General features: G+C 40.0%; 2 protein-coding genes across 6 annotated transcripts; one reads left to right on the top strand and one right to left on the bottom strand.

The window, feature by feature from the left end:
- Positions 1-81: 81 nt before the first annotated feature.
- Positions 82-11060, bottom strand: L3hypdh (trans-L-3-hydroxyproline dehydratase). Of its 3 annotated transcripts, XM_004837460.3 has the most exons (6): positions 10385-11060; positions 6362-6531; positions 3958-4080; positions 3733-3870; positions 2299-2362; positions 82-760 (listed from the first exon to the last, which is right to left on the bottom strand). In XM_004837460.3, the coding sequence occupies exons 1-6, from the start codon at positions 10890-10892 to the stop codon at positions 750-752; spliced, it is 1014 nt and encodes a 337-aa protein (XP_004837517.1). In that variant the 5' UTR covers positions 10893-11060; the 3' UTR covers positions 82-749. The 3 variants fall into 3 exon arrangements, with proteins under 3 accessions (XP_004837517.1, XP_004837516.1, XP_021103743.1); XM_004837459.3 differs by having other exon boundaries at positions 82-2362; XM_021248084.2 differs by having other exon boundaries at positions 82-2362; positions 10247-10385.
- A 142-nt stretch (positions 11061-11202) lies between these two features.
- Positions 11203-25448, top strand: Jkamp (JNK1/MAPK8 associated membrane protein). Of its 3 annotated transcripts, none has more exons than XM_004837458.4 (7): positions 11203-11381; positions 12771-12862; positions 13398-13552; positions 16610-16816; positions 19087-19199; positions 22791-22867; positions 25168-25448. In XM_004837458.4, the coding sequence occupies exons 1-7, from the start codon at positions 11378-11380 to the stop codon at positions 25384-25386; spliced, it is 867 nt and encodes a 288-aa protein (XP_004837515.1). In that variant the 5' UTR covers positions 11203-11377; the 3' UTR covers positions 25387-25448. The 3 variants fall into 3 exon arrangements, with proteins under 3 accessions (XP_004837515.1, XP_004837513.1, XP_004837514.1); XM_004837456.4 differs by having other exon boundaries at positions 11247-11381; positions 19087-19268; XM_004837457.4 differs by having other exon boundaries at positions 11256-11381; positions 12789-12862; positions 19087-19268.
- The last annotated feature ends 51 nt before the right edge of the window (positions 25449-25499 follow it).

Here is a 25499-nt window from a genome sequence, read left to right on the forward strand (position 1 = left end):
ACTCTAAGGGAGACAGGGCAAAGTACAAAGTCGTAGTCACTGTATGGCAAAGCTTAGGAGTCCAGCAGAATTCAGGAAGACTTAGGTAATAAGTATCTTTTAATGGTCAAGAAAAATATATCTTCATGAAACAAGTTCTGGCTGTCCTATCTTAGAGGTGGAGGAAGTGTACTAGGAAACAATGGAGTTGCATAACAGCCTCCAGAAGGGCCTTGGTAAGCAGTTACTTAACATGTCTGGCCTGCATCTCCCACACCTGTACAATGGAACACAGATAGTGACACAACACAGGTGAGTCAGAGGGCAGGGCCTGCTCCAGTGAGGTTGATCTGAGGTGCACATCTGCTTGTTTTTATCATCAAGAAGTGACAATTCTACACAACATCAGGGATAAAACTCCCCTGTCTAGGTAGCTATGGGATACTAACATACATTGTCAGTCAGTGTTTACTAGAGAAACATACAATACTATGTACACAAATATATATGAATTTACAAGATTGGCTTACAATGGCCACCCACAGAGTCGGATGAGGAAGACTGCAGAGGGTCTGTCTGCACACTGGAGATCTGAAGGATCCAGTCAAAGGCCTGGAGCTCACTGCAGTGTTCCACGTGAGTCTGCTATCAGGAGGCTGATGGGTCTGCCATGGAAGCCTGAAGAGTCTACCCTGGAAAGCTGAAGGATCTGAAGTCTACGCCAGAAGCTCGAGTCTGTGCTGGAAGCCAGATGACATCCAAGTTGAAGCCTAGAGGTCCTCTGAAGAAACAGAAGCAGATGCACCCTTCTTTTCCCCTTTATACCATCGGGTGACAAGTTGCCCTGGGGTGGGTCTTCCTCACCCCAGGGTGTGGAATTGCTGAGCCAGTTTAGTTGAGCTTCTCTTACTCACATTGACACAATCGACCATCGCATGACTTCATGGTGTACTTCATTAAAGCAGAGACTATGCAAATAGCACATTATAAAATACTACAAAATCGAACTTATGAACAATATTTTTTTCAAATGTAATGAGATTTGGAGAGAATCTGTAGAAAATTACTTGGTTACACTGAATTTGTGATACTGTCATTCCTTGGAGGTAAATAACTTTGTTGTCACAGAATTTTATAAAGATTGCGCAAAAAGCAGCATGACATTTTTTGAGTAAAAGGAAAATCGAAACATTAACTTTATAGTTTTTCTTTTGGTCAGGTTATTAAACCACAGACCTAGTAACTGGGTGAATGCTGACTTGCTGGTGACAAAGCCAGTTACAATGAATTTCTTTCTTTGCATGTTCAGAAGTAAGGTACTATTACCTACTTCACTAAGAATCTACTAAGAGCTTCGGTTTGTGATAACTGACAGTGATCAAGGTTCACAGATAAATTTTAACTAGTGAGAGTGCTAAAATGAGCATTTCTTTCATGTTTTAAATCCATCTAGCAAGCAGCTGAAGAGTATGATTCATTCCCTTGTGATTCATGAATTTCTACCATGTACCTGGATTTCAGTAATGTAGTAAGCAATCTTTTTTTGAGAGTCTTAAAGAGGCTGGAGGTACAGCATATGTTAGCATTCATGAGGCTCTGAGTTTGTTCCTTCCCCAAACCCTCGCAAAAAGCCTTAAAGAGATAGCAAAAATCTGATTACTGGTTTGTCTTTGCAGAATCAGTTTATGGATCTTCAGTACCTGCGGGTGCAGGAGGTTGGCACTGAAGCACACAGGAGACCTGCAGCTCCTGTAGTGATACCTATGGAAAGCAGCTTGCTCCACCCATTCCTCTTCAGCTATTTATGATAAGTGTTGAGTATCTTTTCATCCATCTCCTTTATGTGCTGCTTGTAGAGGGCATTATTTTTCTCAAAATAGAATTCTAAAATAATGAACTTGTAAAGTTCATTATTGAGATGGCTACAATTTCAGATACTATTCAAAGAACCTTCAAAACAAAATATTATAGTCATTACCATAGAGTAATGTTTTAAAGGATTTTAATTTTACTTGGTATGTTAATAACTAAAAAATTTTTCTGAACTTTTGGCACTTTATATGCTAGACTTAAGTGATATTTGTACCAAAATATATATCAGCAAATATGAGGTATAATGACTATCTAGCCATGGTATACTATTTTTAAAAGAATGGAAATTAGCTTACATGACTAATTGGATATTGGTTTTTACATAATGTAGAGAAAGCACTACTTATGGATACTTTAGAAGGAAAGCTTTTAAGCATCCTGGAGGTCACTTGAGAAGAAACCCATCTTTCAGTGGGTCGTCATCTTCTACTGTAAAGCTTGCTGTACCTGTGTAATGGGCTTGTCCTGATACCTCCACTATAACAGCTTTGAAATCACCACATTTTGCTTCCTGTGAAAAGAAGATGAAAAGAACAAAATATTGCACACATGTTGTATCTGACGTACACGTTATGCTCTTGACTGTTCATGCTAAGAAAAACCCAAGGGTTAATTCTACAGGCAAGGGAAATGACAGGATTTTAAGGAGAGTAACATAGCCAAATTTGTGTTTTAGATAAATTTAGCTGTAAAGTGTGAGACACACTGGAGTAGGGAAAAAAAATACTAGCAGCCCAGAAACTTGTTAAGAGAAAACATTGATTCACTGAGTAAACCTGGAGTCACTAGGGAGTTTTCAGTGAAGGTGGAGGCGAATGTATTACAGAGAGACTTGGCCTGTTGACCAATGAATGTAGTAAGTAAAGAATTAGGAATGAGTTAAATATGACCATAAGCTTGGAAGCATTGATGGTGATGCCATCTTAACCATGATGGGAAATATGAGGGGCAGCACGTGGGAAACAGGAAGGGAAGAAGGAAAGAAGGAAGGGAGGGAGGGAGCGATGGAGAGAGAGGGAGAGGAGGAGGGAGGGAGACTTACAAACATGTGTGTCAGGACAGATTGTCTGCTGTGTTAAAGAACTCTTTATGAGTAGGTTAATTTACTCAAGGTAGATTAATCACTGTAAATCTCATTTACCACTAGGAGATTTATTAATTAGCTCAGTTAGAAATTTAAAATTTGACTCCATCACAAAAATTCCACTTTCTTCAACTCTCCATAGCTTTACATCCTATTATATAAAATGAAATGCTCTTATAGAATTTTAAAAAACAACAACAAAAACCTCCAAACTAATGTAATGGTTCTCAAACCATTTACTCTCAGGACCCCTTTATACCTTAAAACTTGAGGGTGCCCTAAGAGTCCTCCTTATATATGTTTTATTAATATTTACTGTACTGTGAATTACATATTTACTTCATTAAAATAATAAGCCTATTACATATTAAGTGAAAACACATTTTTTGTGAAAATACCTTTATTTGCAAAAATAATGAGAAAAGTGCTACTGGTATTGCAAGCCTCTTGCATGTCTGGGTTATGGAAGACAGCTGGATTCTGAGGTCTGCTGCTGTATTCAACTGGAAATGTCACCCACATACCTTGTGGCCTCTGAATCCCACTGAACCCTCTTGAGAGAATGGGTGAATAGCAAAGAGCGCCTTCGCATTGTTATTAACACAGTTTTTATCGTGTAGACCCATGTAAAGCATGGTGGGGATGCCCAGGGGTCCAAGACCCAGCTGAATGGAAGGTTTTTACAACCTGCTTTACAGTTCTCTTCCGAGAGCTGAGTGAAGAGATGTATCCAGCACTCAGGCCTCTCGGTCACATGAGTAACCCGTTTCCACCCAGGAATCGGCGGTGGCGCTCACCCTCACGGCACTGCCTGTGAACACGGAGCCCGTCGCACTGCTTTTAAAGGCCCTGGGCTGGTTCAGGCCTACGAGGCCTTTATGATACTGCAACGCAATACGGGCTGTCACTCCTGAGCCGGTGGGGCTTCTGTCAACCTGTGTCAGAAGAAACGATGACAAGAACATTCAGGGCATTCTAGTTTCACAGTCCCAGGCGTCTGTAAGCAATTACAGTTTCAATACCTGTTCATCAGCAAACACACAGATGTTGGTGGTTGGTTCCTCATCATAAGCATCTTTCCCATCTGTTAATATGGTTCCATATAGAAAGGCAAGGTCTTCACTCTCGGGGTGAGTAATTTTAAACTGTAAAATAATGATGACGTAATTCACCATGTGTAAAATAAATATTTTGATTCAAATTTATCTTTGTAAATAATGTAGATGGGGCATTCCAGATATAACTTTGGGCAAGGTACTAACTGCTAGATATCATGTCACTCTCTAGATAAACGAACATAACTTTATTGGAAGTTATGATTTTCATCATATTTTGAGTCCCTTCTAAGGAAAATGCCCTGCATATAACCCTCAACTAAAGGAATTGCTGTTTTATTCACACTCCCCAAAACAGATCACACACACACACCCTAACCTTAAGGTCAGTCTACAGGCTGGGTGTGGCCGAGCTAAGGACAGCACACTGCCATTCTCAGGAGCCTAAAGGGGAGAATGTGGAGAAGTCATTCAATGAGAATCTAGAGCTGAAGTTAATACTAGCAAAAGAGACGAGGATGGTGCGAGGCCATGAGCAGACACAAGTTAAAAGGATTCCGATCTGTAAGAGAAACAACTGCACGGAAAAAAAAAAATGAGACGACCATGGAGAGGAAGTCAGCAGATGCATACAGGCAGAAGGAGGCACCGGCAGGCGGCTAAGTCCCTCAGTGGACTGAAGGTGCACTCAGTGCTCCTAGTTTATGGGAAGTCTAGTTGTTTATGTGCTCTGGATTTCTGTAGTGCCCGAGAGTAGAGATTAGTATGATCTTCTCCATATAGTCTTACAATTAATACACTCTCTTCCCATGTACCTGTCATTTAAAACAACTGGACAACTGGGGTTCTCAGAACTGAAAGCATCCATCTAAACCCAAGTTAAGTAGGCCTGCATATTGACTGATCTTGGCTCTCCATTCACCTACAATCGCTGTGCCCACACCCACAGTAGCACCCCAAGCCAGCCTGTTCACAGGTGTGCTTCTCCCCACTAGACCAAGCTCTGGGGAGGTGGGGTTTATTCTTCCTTTGGAGCTGCAGCATCTATCATGGTGTCTGACGTGCAGTAGGTTCTTGGCAAGTGTTTGTTAGGAGAATGAATGAAGATGAAATTGTATCATATTCACTCTAAGCCCTCACTCTGCAAGTGGTCTTTCTCTAAATCTACACCAGTGATGTGAATGGTCAGCTCTGCTGCCTGGTACAGCTTGAACGCCACTGCTGCTGCCACCTGCATGGAAAGCTGAAGCTTTATGGCCAATTTCAAAATTACCCCATCTACTAAGAAAATTATCTTTCTCTCATGATTTAATTTAAAGTGAGGTGGGATTATTTTGTGCCAAAAATTTCAACTGTTAGTTGTCTGCTTAATGGAACAGAAAACTGGTGTAAATTCAGAGCTTTAAAAGTTACTATGATAAAATAATTCCACATATTGGCATTGACAGTAACCCAAAAATGATCAGTTAGAATAGCAATATAGTACATGTTTCATTTTGTTATTTGAGTTATAAATTATACTAAATTAAAACTTTAAGAGTGTTAAATGAGCCATAATTATTAATGGAAGTATATTAGGCACTATCTTATGTTAGTTAATTTTTACTGGCTACTAATTAAATGTTTATGTGCCCAAACATTCAATTACAGTGTGTTTTACCTATGGCTCCAGACTTTAAGGTAAAATAGCACTACTTATGCTAGAAATGAAAGAACAGTCTAGACTTATTTATTATCTAAACTGATTTTATTATCAGAATAGTTTCTTCCTCAGCTCAAATTAGTTAACTGAATAGTCATATGATTAAGTTCTTAGCAATAAAAGAAAAATTCACTAATTAGGAATTAATGTTCTCTAAGAGAGCCTTATCAGACCCAATGAAAATATATGTAAGCTATATTAACACTCTATTTTCAAGCTTTTCAGAAAATAACCACACAGAGCAAAACACATGCATTTCAAATAGAATTAATGGAATACTGTATATGTTATTTGTATGTTTAAATAACCATTAATTATATTAGCATATATTGTAGAGTTAGTTGTTATCATTTATAGCCATACTCATTGAGCATTTATTATGGGTGGGCCACATATTGACTTACTTCACTTACAACACCCTAAAAGCAGATACTGCATACTTTCCATTTTGGAGGTAGGAAAACTGCGGCACATGGAGGTGACATGCCTCATTCGAATTATGAGCTCACCAGCAGTCTTACTGTAGAGCCTATGATACTAACAGGGACCCTCTTCCCAGGACCATTAGAAGTTTTGTGTCTGTACAAATCATTTCCTTGGAGACACCGTACTGATTACTGTTCCCGGCCACAGTGGGAGGCACTCGGGTGACGGCACAGCCAGACTGACCTGAGCTTTCACCGCTGCGGTCACTGCACTTGCGGTGTCCACAAGGTCCCTCGTCCTGGCAGAACGGACATCAAGTCCTAACTGTCTCGCACTAACGAAGGCATAAAAGGCACCGCCATAGGCAATGTCCACCACCACCTTCCCGTGTCTAGGAACATCCACCATGAGATCTGAAGAAGTGTTTGAAAATAAGTTTTCAGCATTCCTGCAAAGATTCACAGCATTTTTACTATGTTTATTCAGGGGGTATGTTTTGTCATAGAAAGTAATGAAGTTGAAATGTACTTTCTAAGGGAGCAAGCATCAGGTAAATGGTAGCGAGGTACATCTTGATATTTGTGTAAGTTAGACAACATCTGTATGCTGTTTCTCCTCATCCTCCTTATCTTACTTACCAAGATTCCTTTCCAGAAAACATCAGAGGTGAGAGACAGAAAGCCCTGGGACATCAAACTGCAAACCTTACATAGGTCCCTGACTGCACCACTAGAGATGGTTTTAAATAGACAAATTGGTTTTTTTCAACACTAATGTCAAAACAAAAATTTCAAAAATACTTTTCTATGTAAATTATACATTTATCTACATGTCATCATCTCACTTAAAGTCTCCTTCAAGCAAATGCTAGGAGAAAGCCACTGTGGAGTAGTTTACCCCTACAATATCACTTTGGATCAGAAATTTTATTTTTTATTTTATTTATTTACTTTTGGTACCGGGGATTGAACTCAGGACCTTGTGTTTGCAAGGCAGGTGCGGTGCCACTAAGCTAAATCCCCAGCAGCCCTGCATCAGAAATTTTATCTGAGCATTTTAATTCCCTGACACGCTGGGAGGTTCACTTAAAGGCCAGCTGTTTGAAATCCCCTATCTGTATTTCCAAAGCAATGGGCTTGGGCGATACTTTAGGATACTGAAATGGTCTTTACTTCTCACACCTCCCTCTCCCGCCTACCCAGGGCAAGGTGGCACATGTCACTGTCTAAGGGGAGGCTCGTGGCAAGCGAGAAAGTGGGTCCTTCTGGTATGGCTGTTGTACAGAGAGTTTCCGGGGAGAGGCAAGTGTCCTAGAGGGAGAGATATTTCTAGTAGCCAATACTTTCCTTTGGACTGGGGAGAAAGGAGCCTAAAGGTCCCCCTGCACCACAGGAGAGGGTGGGACAGAGGCAGCCAACCAGGAGTGGACCAGGGGACAGGGCAGGGCTGCCCCAGTGAGGCTGACTTTGGCTTCCTGCCTGCTGTGCAAGCAGCGTCCCGAGGCTTCTGCTTTCCAAGGCACCATTGACTCTTAGGAAACCTTTGCTCCCACAAATACCAGGCAAGGGGGCACAGGGAAGGGGCTAAGTCAACGAAAGGGCACAGCGACGTCTCAAGTTTAGAAATTAAGTTGTACAAATTATTTCTTGTCTACCCGAGTTTTCACACTGAATCACATGATTCTAGTATGCTGTGAGGAGCCCTTTTAGTGCATCATGTGTCGAAACAGTAAGTTTATTATCAAGAGTGAATTATTCTTGCAGATCTTAGCAGCAACACTAGATCAAAAATGTCCTTTTAGCTGGATGTGGCATGGCATGTCTGTACTCCTGGAACTCTGGGAGGCTGAAGCTGGAAGTTTTCAAGTTCCATCCCAGTCTGGGCCACTTAGTGTGTTTCAGTGAGAACTTGCCCCAAAAGAGCTGGGGATGGAGTTCAGTGCAAAGGCTCTGGGTTCAATCCTCAGTTCTGCAAAAAAAGGGGGGGCTTTATCCTGATGTATATGCAACACTGTAACATAAAAAGCAGGTTAATGAAAGGAGAATGAGCAAGTAGATAGGAATTAAGGTCTACTGGAATGGGGAAGTTAAATCTTACGATGGCACCTCTCTGAGGACATGGGCGACAGGCTGGGGCTCTGTCTACCTGCCCTCTTCTCTCGACTGTGCAACTGAGCAACTTATTGGCTGCCAATCCTGGAGCCAGGTGCAGTGAAGAAGCTGGATCAAAAAACAAATCACTGAGCCTACAGCTGTTCTCCTGGCCCATTCTAAAATCCAGGGCTCTAGTTTTCTTGGGGTGGGCAAGTTGGGTAGGGCACTCCTACCTCTCTGATTTAGTTTCTTCCTCTTCAAAATGGAGCAGATGTCCTTCAAAGTTACTTCCATCCATTAATTTTTAAAATACAGTAAAGTTTAATTTCAATGGGAATAGGATTTTTAAGAGGACCAGAGATCTATATTTGTCAATCAGCATATTCTTCAAATCTCATGTATTTAGCTACTCGTTCATCAAGTATTCATTCATTACCTACTGTTCTCAATGCTTGGAATACAGTGAATAAAGCAAAGGTGCTCCCATTTTAGCACAATGGAGTGGAGCTGAACTCAGCAGCCCATCCTCATTTTACAGACTGTGACAGGAGGCGGAGACCCTGCCACAAGAGCATGAGGATGCAGAAGGGCAGAGCACTGTTCTTGAAAGTATGCTGTCCCCTGCCTTTTATGCATTTTCAAATGAAGAAATATAGGATTTCATTTCCTTAATAGCTCAGTGATCACAAATGCCCACTAATTATCACACTGTCACACAGTGACACTCTCAGAACTACTGTGCCCAAGGGGTCCCTGCTCTAACTCAGGACCTCAGGACCGTGGTGACCCTGCAGCCAGCTGTCAACTTCCACAATATCTAGAGCATCTAATCTGCTGGATTTGCTTGGGGGGAAACTGGGTAGGCATGCTAGTTAAACTGCTGAAATTCTTAAGACAAATCCTGAACATCAATTCTGTCTCCCTCAAATGCCAATCTGAATGTGACACCATTCTCTCCTAAAGGGAAAGCGACATCAATTTCCCCAGATACATTCACCAGCTTGGGTGTTTCAGCTGCCTGTGGTGGCCCTAAAATGGACAAATGCCTGTTCTAGTACAGTGTCATTCATGAACTGGTTAATCTGGAAGTCAATTCTTCACGCAGGATCATGACCAATTTTCTAACTGAATGATTTGCATGGCTTGATACTCTGAAGAAAAGGAGTAATAACCCTATTCCAGGATGAATTAAATCAGCACCCAGTACACTTCCAGTCACCAATACTAAAGCATTCTCTATGCTAGAATTCAGCCCCCATAGAAGGACAGCTCAGGGAGACTGGAGACCAGATACCGTGCCATCTGCTGGAGGGATTTCCCTCTTTGTAAGGATTATGGTTTTACAGATGTCCTGCTTTACACAATACACGAAAATTTGTACTAGGAAATCTAGCAAAACCTTGTAATGGTGCGATATGCCAAGGCATATACAATCCTATATATCCTACAATCTTTTCATCTTGATACACATTTTATATATTTTTAAAACTCCAAGACATTTGCACAGACTCATTTCATCCTGGCCCCAAAAAACAAAACAAATTAAAATCTGTAAGATAAATGAAAAGGCTCAGGGAGGCTAAATAATTTCCCGAAGGTTGCACAGAACTATCAGGATTTGAACCTAGGCAATGTTCCTGTACTTAAAGAATAAGAGCAGCAACACCTACAGCTTCACTTATGAGTTGCTTGGTTCTTTTATTTTTAATTCTTCCCCAAGAAGTGGGGGAGTCACTTTTAACAGATGAGGAGGAGACCATGTTTAGTAATTTGTTAGCGGGATTAATGTGTCTACCAAGCATAGTCTGAGCCCGCCCGGAACCCTGGTAAACTGGACCGTGCTTCATTCAACTGTGAAATCTCTAGGAACGCCTGAAAGCGCAGAACAAGGACCCTCGCAAGAGAAGCCCAGCATTCTCTATTCGTGGAGGCCTCCCACGGCCTCAGAGGGAGAGATCTGTAGGGTAACAGAATTGCATGCACCAGATCTGCAAGGCTAAGATGCTGACACTCGCTTGCGGCGATCTAGAATTACCTTTTGGTTGACTGCGAGGTCGCGTCTCAGGGGTTAGTGGCGCCGCCCGGGATCCAGCTCAGGGCAGAGGTTAGGGAGTTAGCTGAGTCCCTGGCCGCGCCTCCCCACGCCCGGAGTCGCGAGGGTCCAGCGGGTTACCTGAGGCCAGCACGAAGGCCGGGACGCTGTGGAAGCGCACTGGGCCACAGCTGCGGCCGCCCTCACACGCCACGAAGGCGGTCACCAGCCCGCAGGGGCAGTGGATGTTGACGCGGGCCTCGCACGAGCCGTCGGGGGGCGCGGGCAGCAGCCCGAAGTCCAGCGCGAAGCGGCCGAGGGCCAGCACGGCGTGGCCGCACATGGAGCTGTAGCCCGCGTTGTGCAGGAACAGCGCGCCCAGGTGCGCTTCGGGCAGCTCGCTGCGCACCAGCACCGCCCCGTACATGTCCCGGTGGCCCCGGGGCTCGAGCAGTAGACGGCGGCGCACGCGGTCCAGGTGCTCGCGCATGTAGCGCCGCTTGGCCAGCAGGGTGGGCCCGACCACCTCGGGGCACCCGGCCAGCACGATGCGCAGGGGCTCGCCGCCAGTGTGCATATCCACCACCGACAGCACCGGCGTGTCCGGGTCGTGAGGGGGCAGGCGGGGCCAGGCCACCGCGCTCTGCATCGTCTGAGTCCAGAGAGTCTCCCACAGCGAAACTCACGCGAGACGGGAAGGACCCGAGTGGCCTTCGCAGGGGGACTTCAGCGCGGTGACCAGGGAGCGAGGCGGGGCTCGGAGTGGAGGCCGTAAGTGGGGAGGGGCTTCCGCGGCCAGACCCGGAAGCAGGGCGGGGCTTTGGCTTCCGGACCTGGGAGCGGGTGGAGCTTCGGAGCCTAAACAGGGGAGCGGGGCGGGGCCTTGGAGTGGAAAACGGAAGTGGGGCGTTGCTTCGCGACTAGACCAGGAACCTGGGCGTGGCCAAGGCGCTTAGATTCGGATGTGGGCGGGACTTTGCCACCTAGACGGGAGGGGGGAACGGGGCGGGGCTTCGGAGCGGTCTCCCGGTTACCGAGAGGCGGAGCTACGGAGGTGTTGTGGCCCGGATGTCGGGGCGCTGCCTTCGGGTTCGCTGATCCCCTTTCTCCTGCTGGGGAGCTCGCTAGCGGCCAATGGGTGAGTGGTCGATGTGGCCCCGGGAAGGGTTTGGCAGCCTCTGCTGGCGGCGCGGGCCCACCCAGGGCCCGCTCCTGCCAGCTGCTAGCTGCGCGGGCCGTGGGCGGGAAGGCCGAGCCGGTGCTTGTCCCTTCAGTCCCTTTGTTTAAGGCGGAGGAAACGCATTCCTGTTGGTTGGCGTGAGAATGAAAAGCGGGCCTGGGATGTTGAGAAACTATTTACATTCAAATGAGTTTGTTAGGCATGGACTAGATGTGATGCCTTTGCAGAAACTTCCAGTTCTTTACTTTATGCCTTCTCAAAAGATCTGAAACAGTTGGGTTTCATGTACTTAGAAAAAGAGAAAGGGCCCGTAGACCTGGGAGTCTTGTGTATTCATGAAGAATTTGGGAAACGATTGTTAAACTATAGCCATAAATGCGTATTTTTCCACGTTAATTCACATTTAAACCATATTTTAGGACTTACTAGGCTGTAGATTTTTAGAGTCAGGACTGTTCTGTTTCTCTGAGGACCTTCAGTGGCTCTAGCCAATGGAATGCGACACTCAGAACATGCCTATTGAATGAATGAAATGAATGAATGAATGAACGAATGACTGGAATCAGATGTCACCGATGAAAACAGCTTCTCCAGTAATTTCTCCCTGTTGACAAGGTCCAAGATGATCTGTAGGTTTTGTTTGTTTGCTTGTTAAGGAGAGCTATGTTTTTGTTGTTGCTGTCTTTTGTTTTTAATTTTCCCCAAGCTTTGAGATCAGGGGATTGATTCTAAGGCAGTGGCTCTCTAATATTGGTCAGTGGGCCAATAACAATCTTCATGAAATTTTCACCTGTCCTCAAATGATAAAAGTGAGGAAATGTAGGAAATTTTTTTATAGAATTGAATCTGTTTAAAGGCCTGTCCTTTATTCTGAAATTGCTTCCTTTCTGCATTAGTGTGATTAAGATGTGTTCTGTTCCAAACAAAGGTGGAAATAGAATGTGTGTGCCTAATGTCCTTACTGGGCAAAACAAAAAGGGCTGGCCCCCCGTCAGTGCCTTATGTTTTTTAAAAAATTGTTTTTGAATTTTATAGTCAAATTCAAAAGTCCACTCCATTCAAAGGGAGTGTGTTCTTGGTCCCTCGGAGACATGCTGGGTTAGGCTTTGAGTTCTGGGGATCCAATGGGCCCTGCTGGTTGAGGACCTTAATCACAGGGCACAGTGTTAACACCAAGGTTTGAGTGTAACAGTTTAAAAGAAAATACATGAAGACTTTTGTCTAATACCTATCATTTTAAAAATTGAAACTGTAATGAGGTATGTCTGGCAAATGCTTCGGTGGTTATTGCATTATTTTTTTATAATCACAAAAGATGTTACTATACTGGCGTTTGTTTTTAAAAAGCTGTCGATATTCAACCAGCATGCCTTGGACTTTATTGTGGGAAGACCCTGTTATTTAAAAATGGCTCAACTGAAATATATGGAGAATGTGGGGTAAGTCTGATGTTTATATAATATTTCATTGGTATAATCCATTTGCTTTTGAGATATTTTCACATGTAGAATCTTTTTTCGTAAACTTTAACTGAGAAGAGTAGAGAAGCATTAATAAAATCCTTATATTTATTAGAATATTGAAATCTATATCCAGGCAGGTATGGTGCCACTGAGTTACATCCCCTGCCCATTTATAGTTATTGCTAATTTTTAAATGATTTAGTGCAGTGACTTATACAGTAAGTTAATGTTACAACTCCAGAACATTTCTCTGCAATAATTTTTAGATAACATTACTAACTAGGTTTTTCACTACATGTTAGCTGTTTTAGTAACTAAAAGAATCTTTTATGATCATTTTCATAGATATAACATATACAATGTAGATTCATATTATACTTAATTTTTAAATTCTAAAAGCTACATGTATAAATTTAAATGTTTAAACTAAAATAGGATGTACTATAGAATTTTTTTGAGAATTTCAATGTTCTAAAATATGTGTGCATAAAAATGTCTTTCTATATTGTAGGTTTGCCCAAGAGGGCAGAGAACAAATGTACAGAAGTACTGTCAGCCCTGCACAGAGTCTCCGGAACTTTATGATTGGCTCTACCTTGGATTTATGGCTATGCTGCCTCTTATTTTACATTGGTTCTTCATTGAATGGTACTCGGGGAAAAAGAGGTTAGTACATTCTGTAAGTGGATGGACAGACTGATGTTGGATTAATTATCATTTATTTTGGTGCTGGGGATCAAACCCAGGTCTTATGCATGCTGAGCACACACTCTCCCACTAATAGGATTAGCAAATTGGGGGGAAAAAGGGTTGGGTGTAGTTTAATGTGAAGGACCTGCTTTCAATCCCCAGTATTACAAAAAAAAAAAAAAGCATCACATCTTACCATGTGGCATGAGACTTTACTTGTCCACTGCTTTGTTTGTTTTTGGAGACAGGTACTCACTATGTAGCTCAGGCTGGCCTGAAACTTGCAATTTTCCTTCCTGCCTTACCCTACCGATTGCTGGAATTACAGGTGCTCACCACCACACCTGGCTAGTTATAGCTTTTGAAGCAGTTCAGCTCATGTACAAGGAGATGAAATCCACTTTGAATGGTTGTGGGAATTTTCTAGGCTTGAAGTCTGTCTGACAGCAGCCAGTCTGTCCTTTATAACAACTCCATAAGTATAGTTTCCAGGGTCCTACAAGGGACATTCCTATTCCTGGAATCATTAAGGGAGGAAAATGAACTGCAGTGTCTTCATTAGATATTTATAGTTCACTTACAGTTCTCCCCAGTTCAGATATAACTTACCAACCAGGGATTGTTGTATCATAAGCAGAGTTACTGAGCAATACAGTTGACATTCTACGCTTGTTAGATTTCCAGAGCAGTAGCTAGGGAGTGACCTGAAGCTCAGATTCTCACGCACAGGGGAAATGTTCCGTAAATCCTTTGCACATATTATCTAATCAGAATCTTTAAAAAAGCACAGAGACAATGAGGAGAGCCAGTTGTTTTTTGTTTTTTCAGGTTTTACTTTGAGAGAGGGTCTCACTAAGTTGCTAAGTTCCCCAAGTTGGGTTTGAACTTTCGATCCTCTTGCCTCAGTCTCCCAGAGTGCTGGGATTGCAGGCAAGCACCACCATGCCTGGCTTAACTTCGGGTTTTATAAAAATAATGAAAAACAGATTCATAGGTACAAAACAGAATATCCCAAACAATAAAAAGAAGTTCATGTTTATATGCATTGTAATTACAGTAGGAACACTAGAAACACGGTGGCCATGTGGAAGAGAGCCAGGGCACTCTGGTCAGCTCCTCACTTGCTGCAGCCCTATGAGTTAGCTGTTTGCACACTGCAGTGTGGTTGAACCTTGGCGTACATCCCAAATGGACATCACACAAAGCAGAAACGACTGCCTCGCTGAGCCGATTTGAACCACAAAAAATAGAAATAATCAGTGGATGTCACTTCAGATCACTAACTTATGGGGTAGTTTGCTAGGCAGTAATGGGTGATGGAAACATTGTTCAAGGGGAAAAATCAAAAGCATTTGTAAACTTGGCATTGGAAATAATGAGAGTTTAATAAAGAGGCTGGCTCTAAGATAAATATAAAAATTGGTTGTCTTCCTATATTCCAAGTACTCCTCAAGTACTGTGAAGTCATTAAGACCAAAGTAGGATTTATATTGTATTTGATAAGCTAATTTTAATTTTATATGGAAGAGCAAAGGACTGAGAATAGCCAAGGTCACTGAAGAAGTGATGTTATTATTCTTTTGTCTCATAGATAGATAAATGGACCCTAGGAACAAGTAGAGAACCTAAAAACAGACCAATTGTGTATGAGACTTTGTATTGCAGAAGCAGCATGACAAATTAGTGGGGAGAAAAGATTGCCTGTTCAGTAAGTGCTGCTGCTGGGACAATCGTACTGTATGTCCAGGTAGAGTCTCAAGTTAGGTGCTACAGCAGAATCTGTTAGTTACCGTTCTTTTGCTGAGACACAGTCCCTGATGCCTGCAACCTACAGCAAGAGGGATTTATCTTGGCTCATGGTTTCAGAGGTTTTAGTGCATAGTTAGAAATATCAGTGCCAAAGGGCAAGGAGGAGACGAGTGCTCACTTCATGGCAGCAGGGAGGGACAAGGAAAGACTGGGAAAGAGCCAGAGAAAAAGGGGCTGGGAGCAGGTGTGGTCCCCAAAGACTCTCTCAGGCCCATCCAGACACACCCAGAAGGGTGCTTTACTAATCTCCTGGGCATCTCTTAAGCCTTTGAAGCTTGCAGTCAATATTAACTGTTACAGAGAGTTAAAGATTGAAATGTGAAAAGCAAAACTTAAAACATTTAGAAGAAAATGTAGGATAATACTTTCTTTTCTTGGAATGCAAATGAATTTTTAAAACCAAACTTTTAAATTGCCCGATAGAAATTTTTAAAAAGCCAACCATGTTAAAATTTAGAATATGTTCATAAAAAGACATTACAAAAAAGTGAAAATTTAACCCATAAACTGAGAGGAAGACATTTACAGCACGTTCACCTAACAAAGCAGAATCATGGTGTGATCACAGACTGGAATCTCACAGCAATAAAACTGACTGTACTTTGGCTCTAATGCCATGGATTTGAATGGAAAAAAATCTGAAATGACTTACATTAGAGTGGTAATAAAAAATAAAGCAACATTAAACAGAGTAGTTTTGAAGTATATGATTGGGATAAAAACTTTAAAAAGTGATAAAAAATTCAACTAGTTGCCTCTAAGGATGTGGGACAGGGAGGAACCCAGAAGGCAGTACAAGTTGTTTACGGTGTTCTAGTTGCTGGGTTGCATGGCACTTAGAGTGTTTGTTATATTATTTTCAATAATTAATACACATGTTATATTTTATATACTTTTATAAGATAAAATGATGATAACTAAGAAAATTTAAATAGCAGTTTGACAATATACTAAAATTATCATGTAGATTTCTAATTTCTGCTCTTTTGTGACACTTTTAAATAATACGGGCATAATGATCTGTAGAATGAAATGATTTATCCATTTTTAGGGAATAAGCCCACAATACTCTTAAGTCATTTTCATATATTTTTCACTTTTCTGATATTTCAGGATTTTCCAGTTAAAAATTCTGTTTAGAATCCATACCTCGAAACTTGTACACATTGGAGCAGAGCCGTCCTGATTCTGCTTGGTGAACATGCCTCTGCTTCTGTTCCCCAGCTCCAGCGCGCTCTTCCAGCACATCACCGCGTTATTGGAGTGCAGCGGGGCAGCGGTCATCACTCTGCTCGTGAGTGACCCGGTCGGCGTGCTCTACATCCGGTCCTGTCGCGTCTTGATGCTCTCAGACTGGTACACGATGCTTTACAACCCAAGCCCAGATTACGTCACTACAGTGCACTGTACTCATGAAGCAGTCTACCCACTGTAAGTATCTTTTACCTAACAGCATCTTTAGAAACTGAGGGTATTACATATTATATATTTAATGCATTTCCACAGATTGAGCATTGTAAAATAGCTTCTAGGCACTGGGGGAGAGATGCAGCAGTAGCTTTCTTCTCTTAAGGCATACATAGCAGGAAGAAATATGAAAGCCTCTTAGTATAACAGAAAGGTTTGTGTTACTATTAAAACATATATAAACACTTCTTCATAAGCTTTGTATCTTTCATTGACTCTTAGAGTCCATTATAAAGAAAAACCTTGATAAGCAACAGAGATGTAATATTGACACAGTTTGGACTTTATTTGAAAGAGTATTAGCTTTGGAGAGTAAAGTGGCTTGGGTGTAAATTCTGAGTGTGCTGTTGTTACATTAATACGAGCGTAATAGCAGCTTCTTGCAACCTCAATTTTCCCGTCGGTAAAATGAGGATAATGATACCTTATAAAGTGCTGTGAGGATTAAACAAATGCACACATAGTAGACACCATGGTAGTACTTTATCAACATCAACAATCAGAGTAGCTGGCATTATTATTGTGCTTATGTTAAGATTTTACAATTTTTGTGTTTTTTGAAATAAATCAAAGTTTCATTAGAATTTTTTGTTTTAAAAATATTAAATTTTAAAGATTCTATGTAATATTATGCCAGACTACCCATTTTTAGAATTTCTATAAATTGTTGATATATGATATGTTTTCTTGGTCAGGATAGAACAGAAAAGTGTATTACTTTGTTGTCATAATTATTGCATGTCTCTATTACTTACTGTGGTTAATGAAATTAGTCCTTTTTTATCCAATTTTTAAATGTCCAAAACACATACATACATATAAAAAGATGATTTGCAAAACACAAGATCCAGTCAAAGAAATATAAAAATCTCTTCCATGCCAACTTTTAAATTCTTCAAATTATTTATGAGTATAAATAAAACTATATTTTATAAATAAAAGACTCATAAAAGACCTACAATGTCCTCTTTGGTGATTCATTGATTCTTAGAGATGTAACCCTCGGGCTTGGGTAATCTCTTCTCATATACTGTCTCGAGGACTTACAGAATTTAACCAGGTCCTATTTAGAAAGCTTCAGAATGGAATTGATTATCATATTTAAATAAGGTAGAGCTATTTTATTAAAAAATTAAACTCACTTACTGGTAGTCATGTGCATAGTGTTTATTGTGAAAATATCAGATCAAAAGAGACATGGCAAAGAGATGCTCCTAGCTCGCCCTGCACTCACGGTAGCCACTTCTAATTTTAAGTGCCACTGGCTTTTAAAACTGCAGCGGTGATACATAAGTCAATTAGAATTGCCCAGTTTTGTTGATTCAGAGTACACACAAATGAATATCATTATAATATCATGGGGTGAAGAATCCAAATAAAACAGCTATGTCTGCCAAATCAGTCAAGGGAATTCAATTGAGAGACCCAAGCTTACTGTGTGCTCATCAAGCGAATTATGCACTGCAGAAGCCTCTCAACAAAACTTGGAGCTCTGTCCTCCCACTTTCTCTTGTTCTGTTGTTTTGCTGTTAATTAAATTTAATTTGAAGTTATTTTGGGATAAGAAATTTAGTAAAGAAAATAACCCTAATGAATGGAGGGTGGGGCAGTAGAGGCATGTATTTAAGAGTTTTCTTGATTTGCTTTAAGTTTTCTCATCGTGACTTGAATTTTTTTCTCATAGAAATACGTACAATTCAGGAATCTAGATTATTATTTAAAATATTTATATCTTTTTTGTTGCCACTGAATTTTTAATATTCTTTAATTGACACATAAAATTATCCCTGTTAATGAGGTATCTTGTGATGTTTGATGCATGTATACAGTGTGTGCTGTGTGTTGGTCCATCATGAATGTACTCTGAAATTAGCTAGTTTCTGTTGTTGAATATTCTTTTCCTGAGTTTTCTTTAAGTGATCCAATAAAGATTTTTATGTGTATCCCTGGTTATTTCCCTTTAATAAATTTCTACCAGTAAAACTGATAGGTCAAAGGGTATAGAAACTTTCAGGATTTTTGATACATTTCCAAACTGCCAGAAGAGAAAGTGGTGTGCATTTGCTAGCAGTCAGTGAGAATCTGTTTGGCCAGCCTTCCCCTAATGCCAATATTGAGTGGGTAGACCTAAGACACTTCTAAAACCTTTGCTAGGATCTTTGATTTAAAGATAACAAGAATCAAAAAGCTTTCCCCGGTGTTGTTTAAAATGTCACGAACCCTTTGCTTTACAGGTACACCATCGTGTTTATTTATTACGCGTTCTGCTTAGTGTTGATGATGCTGCTCAGACCCCTTCTTGTGAAGAAGATCGCGTGTGGTTTGGGGAAGTCTGACCGATTTAAAAGTATATATGCTGCGCTTTATTTCTTCCCGATATTGACTGTGCTTCAGGCAGTTGGTGGAGGCCTTTTATGTGAGTTTGATAAGTGAAGTCAGTGAAATTTTTTTATTATTATGTGTAAGAAGCAGTGCTTTCTCTGAACTTCATTTTGCAGATTTTTCTTTAAAATCTTTCTTTAATCCTTGAAGATAAGCATTAGTATATGTTTTTGCTAAAGCATATAATCAGTCTTAATAGAATAGAAATAGAATGGAATAGAAATTCTCAAGAAATTGTGGGCTAATCAAAACTGATTTGCTTAGAGAATGCCTTACATTTGAAGCTCATAACCATATTAGAAAATTTTCAAAACCTTATTAGAAGACAAAAAGTAAAAACTGTTATTTGCATATGATGGAAATTAGTCTTGATCTATGGTTCACTGTTAAACAGTAGTTTCTTAGATTTTTTTTCCCCTCAAGTACTGGGGAATGGACCCAGGGCCTTCACTGAGCTATATCCCCAGCCTTTTATGTTTAATTTTGAGACAGGGTTTCACTAAGTTGCTCAGAGGCCCAGGCTGTGGTCAAACTGGTGATCTTCCTGTTTCAGCCTGTCAGGGTGCTGGGATTACAGGCCTGTGCCACCATGCCTGTTTTAGGTCTTAGATCTCTGAAGTCCATTTTGGAAACCTTTTGCATGGAGTAAACGTTCTCAATTTAGTCTTCATTTATTCCATCCATTCATTTATTCAGAAACCATTTAGACTGAACTGTGCCTCAAAAGAATAAGAAAAAGTCCCCATTCAAGGACTCACATACTACTAGTAAATAAAGTAAGGAAGCTAGAAATAGCCGAGGGAACCCTTTTGAGTATGTGGTATTGAACAGTCCCAGGTTGTGGGTACTGTCTTTTATAAGGGATCTCCTGGACTGCAGAGGGCCAGCCTTGTGGCTTAAGGGAACAAGGCAGGACTGGGTATTATTATGCACATAATGTGTCTGGGTGTCATTTGGTTCAAGGTAAGGGTGGTGCTCAAAATAAGGCCCAGGGAAGAGAAATTTAAAGGTTAGGGGTTGATTTTCCTTTGTATTCCAACTTGCAAAGAAGTTATTTATTTGGCTGCATGGTATTTGAAAATGTATAGTTCCCTCTACCTGCTACCATCCCCTATTAGATTTGACCCACTTCGGTTATTTTCTGGCCAGACTGCCTCTGTATGCATCTTGTTCTAGGAGATAGGGCCGTAGTAGCAAAATAATCCAGGTGGAAGAGTGACATGATCAGATTTGCATATTAGAAAGATAATGGCCCAGTGGAAAATGTGTTATGAGAGGAAGAAAGCTTAGGGGATCAGTTAAGAGATTATTGCAGTGAGCCCCACCTGACTGATCCAAGGCAGAGAAGCACGGAAAGAGGAGTTGTTTCAAAGGTAGGGTTAACTAGAGTAGCACATTAAATAAAGGGGTTGAGGAAATGGAACAAGAATACAATAAAGTAGCTTTCTGACTTAGTAACTGGTGGATGGGTTAGCAGTGAATTTTAGGAGAATCAAATAGCTTGGGAGAAGTGAATTCAGTTTCTAGTGTTCACTGACTGTGGGAAAGGTTATGTGTAGCAATTGGTACCCATCTGGAGCTTGAGGAGCCATAGAGGCTGGACAGTTAAGAACTGGAAGCCCCCAGATTCCTCTGCCCTGGGCTGTTGGTGCTCTCAGTTCTAAAGTGGAGGACGGGAAGAGCTGCGAAAGGCAGGGAGAGGGCAGACAGCATTGCTTCCTGTGTCTCGGCTCCCTGCACTGATAAGTGCCATTTCCTACATTAAGTGTTGTCAGATTGCTTTGTTCTCAAACCTCCACTCAGAGGACATTCAAAGGGAGTTTATGCACTAAACATAAACTCTTGCAGTCTGCTGAGATGACACATAGCAACTCATGGTTCTGGGGTGTTGGAAAGTAGGAGTTTTGGATTTAGGGAATAGAGCAAGTATGAGCAGAGTGGAGCAGCAGGAAGCTTCTGGCTGCTTAAAGGTACAGGGGCAGTGATGGCGAACCTTTTAGAGCTTTTGGTAATAAAAAACAGCTCACTGCAGCATGCATGCTGTAGCTTCGCCACCACTGCACTAGGGGATTGAGGGTCTAGGGAGAAAGCACTGGGAACAATTAGGAAGTTGTCAATGACAAGCTTACGTGCTTGGAAGAATTATCACAGCCAATAAGTGATCCGTGTCTGGCCTGCGTGGGGAACCAGTGTGGACAGATTCACAGGCCCTTCTCCAGTCCCAGGGGTACAAATTCTCAAATTATTTTTCATGCCGGAGTTCAAGGCCCCTCTAAATCCTGTCACCAGCCCAGTTCTTCCCTATACTCCCCACTTATCTGTTGGCTTCCTTAGAAATATGTGTGTGTATTCCCCTAGTATTGGGGATTGAAAGGTATTGCTAACTTGCCTAGGCTAGACTTGAATTTAGGATCTTCCTGCCTCAGCCTACCGGGGTAGTGGGATTATAGGCATGGGCCTGTAATGACTTTTTATTGCCAAGTCTTGTTTATGTCAATAGCAACATTATTTAGCTGCTTATAAGTTAATAGGTAAATTTTTTTTAAATGGCTGATTAAGGACTCAATTACTTTGTATAAAATAAAAACTTCTAAATGTCAAACAAGTTATTCATTAGTAAATTGAAATTAGCTGTTATTGATAATTCAGGATTTCTGGGTGCTGTATCCTGAATTAACATTGAAATTGTTCCAAATGAGTTCTGCATTGTTGAATGATAAGTAGTTTCACAAATAATTCAAAGTATTTTTTGAATTTCTATTTTCATGTGCTATAAATTTAAAATATTTTAAGAAAATGGTAGTGCTTTGTAGGAAAAAAATTTTCCTCAATGTATTGTAACTACTGCATTTGAAGTAGAAGTTTCTAGAATTTTGATAGTAGGGTTAATGAAAGATCTATTAATCCTCTGAGGTTTATTGATGAATGAACCTTTCTAAGCATTAGTTAAAGCTGAATAACTCTTACAGATAGACTTTCTCAACCAAGGTTCCCATCCTGGATTATAAAACATAAAATTATTTAAATAATTATTTTCTTAATATTTCCAAGTTTCATTCATTGCTAGTATCATTCTAGATGCACAGGAGAGAAGTTAATTCTTTTTGTCCAATGGATGCCTTAGCCAAGGATCTTCAAAGCTAGACCAAGGATGGATTTCACATTTTTTAAGTGGTTGGACAAAAGAAAAAAAAGACTTTTATTCATTAATATGTTAAAATTGTATGAAATTCAAATTTTAGTGTTTATAAAGTTTTATTAGAACAAAGACATGTTCATATACTTATATATTTTCTATTGCTGCTTTCACAGTAAAACTAGATAGCTGAATAATAAAACATAGCCTATATAGCCTACAAGGCGAAAAATATCTACTATCTAGCCCTTTCCAGAAAAAGTTTGCTGACCCTGTCTCAGGATTTTAGAACCCAAGTCTCATGGAACTGGTTGAAAATGGATTGGACCATAGAGACAATTAATACTATTTGAATTTATTTGATGGTTTGTTCAGAGAATTTGTTTAATTTCCGTTGTAATACCAGTATTTGTCTTTCAGATTATGCCTTCCCATATATTATATTAGTGTTATCTTTGGTTACCCTGGCTGTATACATGTCAGCTTCTGAAATAGAGGTAGGAAATCTTTTTTCTTTGTTAACATTTTAAAAAAATTTTTAATAAATTTGACAGTTGAATAGTACAAATGATATGATAAGTTATAACTGATTATTTCAGTAATCCTTGGCTGATCGATATCGTTTGGTAGCTTTGAGCATGTTATGTAAGTTTATGGAAGATGGTGTATATTGTACTATATATTTCTGTGGGATGTTAGCAAAATAATGAAGTACAAGCTCTCCTATCCAGTATGGTAAAGAAAAATTATTTCACATAATTTACCTGCATAGCAAACATATAGGTATTGAAATACTGAAATTGATTAACACTATTTTGAGAGAAATATAAAAATGCTTTTTTACTGTATATATGACTAATTTTAAACTTTATTTTATAATAATTTTATAACTTTATTTTATAATTCAGCCATACTGAATCATCAATAATTATGCATTCATTCCATACCCATCTATACTTTATCCTGTTTTATTTCGATTATAGATATTTACTTTTGCTATAATATCTCTAATACTTGGGTGATTAGGAGAACACACTAGTAATAATAGCCACATTAGTTCTGATTCTGTTCCTCTTTTTAAGATATCCTTCTGTTGCTTCCTAACGTTTTAAGATTTCAGTGGCAGGCCCCCTGGGATAAGGAACTTTGTTTTTTGTTGTTTTACCTTTTTTATATGTATTTATTTTCAGAGTATTTTTTCAAAAATGTCTTGCGATTCATTTGTAGGTTGGTGGGGTAGAATAGAACATCATGTCATATTTATATTTTTAAGTATGCTATTTTTGGCTGGGGATTTAGCTCAGTGGTTTTGCTGCCTGCTGCTCAAGCTCAAGGACCCGAGTTCGATCCCCAGTACCAAAAAAAAAAAAGCGTTTTTAAGGAACTAAGCCATTATGAATCAAAAATATTAACAATAAATGGGAAGTAATAGTGTATTCTACTATAGGGAGAGTGTATTAATCAAAATGGGTGTTTTTGCATATATTTGTTCACATGCAATCTCAAATTCTTTCTAAAATAATAATGTATCTATTTCTTTGTTTTAATGTCATTTAAATGATAGCTATTAAATACATTAATATATCTGATTTAAGAACTCAAATTTGAGACTAAATTCTAAAGGATTAAGTCTAAGACCTTAGGTTCTTCCATACTTTTTTAATCTAATGCCTTTGATCTCTGTCTTAAACTGCTCACTATAATTGGTTAGATATGTACTTTCTCATAATTTGTAACTTTTTATAAAAGTTCAACTAGAAAAAATAAGTTAACTATTTTGGATTGGTTGCTGTTGATGGCACTTTTCTAATCTATTAGGGAGTGAGTGAGTGGGGGAAAACACCTAGAAATCATAGTGACTTATAGATAGAATAAAGTAGAGGAACCACTATATTTTTGTTATTCAGTCGTTCCCATTTATAGACTGTCTTCATTTTTTTTGTGTAGTCCTTAACCAGCATTGAAATATGATTAAAGAAGATAGGAAGTTAGTTTTGACACTTCCGTCATGTATGGAAAGATTTGGATATTTGAAGAAAATGAGGTTTTTGAATTTTTGTTATCGATAATTAAGAAATATTTATGAATTTCTAAATTAGCTTGAAACTTGGTTCTCTGTACCTGTGAACTTTTCTTATGTAAAATGTTCACCATTCTTCAGTTATCCCCCTACACGTGAATCAGAAATAGGAATCCTAATCAGGGAAAGTCAGTCTAGTTCTAGGTGAGCTGATGGGCCATTTAAAGACATGAGAAAGTTGCAAATTACATGTGAGTGTGTTTATTGGCATGTTTAGAGGTTACTTTTATATTAATTTGGTCCTTCCAATTTCTGCATATCATAGAGTGTATATTAAAGATTAAAAGAAAATCAGAGTATCTGCATGTCATTTCAGCTTTCTTCTAATTATTCAGGCAGCAGACTCCAGGACTGGTAGAGGTTAAGAGGTTGGCTTTATGGACCTCCTCTGTTCCACTTGTAGACTCACAGCCACAAGAGGGGATCAGGGTGGGAGGAAGCCCATGGTGTGAAATTCCTCTTGTAGTTCGCAGAACTAGGACTTGACAGACAGGAGTTCTTGTCCTGGTGCTGATGTCAAGTGCTTTTATGACAGTAGGAAGCCTTAATTTCCTCATCTCTAAAGTGTGGTGGCTAGACTGGGTAATTCTTAAGTCCTTTTTGGCTCAACTATTTTATAATTCCAAGGTATGATGACTGTGAAAATAAATAAATTATCTAGCAGATTCAGCCTAATAATCAATATCTCTCTTTTCTTTCTTTTATAAAATTATATAGAACTGCTATGATCTTCTGGTCAGGAAGAAAAGACTTATTGTTCTCTTCAGCCACTGGTTACTTCATGCCTATGGAATAATCTCCATTTCCAGAGTGGATAAACTTGAGCAGGATCTGCCCCTTTTGGCTTTGGTACCTACACCAGCACTTTTTTATTTATTTACTGCAAAATTTACCGAACCTTCACGGATACTCTCAGAGGGAGCCAATGGACATTGAATATGAAATGCCAAAAAACCTAAGAAGTATTCTTAATAAAAACATAAAGAAAATTTTAAAAATGTATTAGTACCCTTCTGTCATACACAGCCACACGACTGTCAGTATGTCAT

The sequence above is a fragment of the Heterocephalus glaber genome, unplaced genomic scaffold, assembly GCF_053883595.1.
Source record: "Heterocephalus glaber isolate CG9 unplaced genomic scaffold, H.glaber_assembly_v1.0 deba00001608, whole genome shotgun sequence".
In the NCBI taxonomy this organism is placed as follows: Eukaryota; Metazoa; Chordata; class Mammalia; order Rodentia; family Bathyergidae; genus Heterocephalus; species Heterocephalus glaber.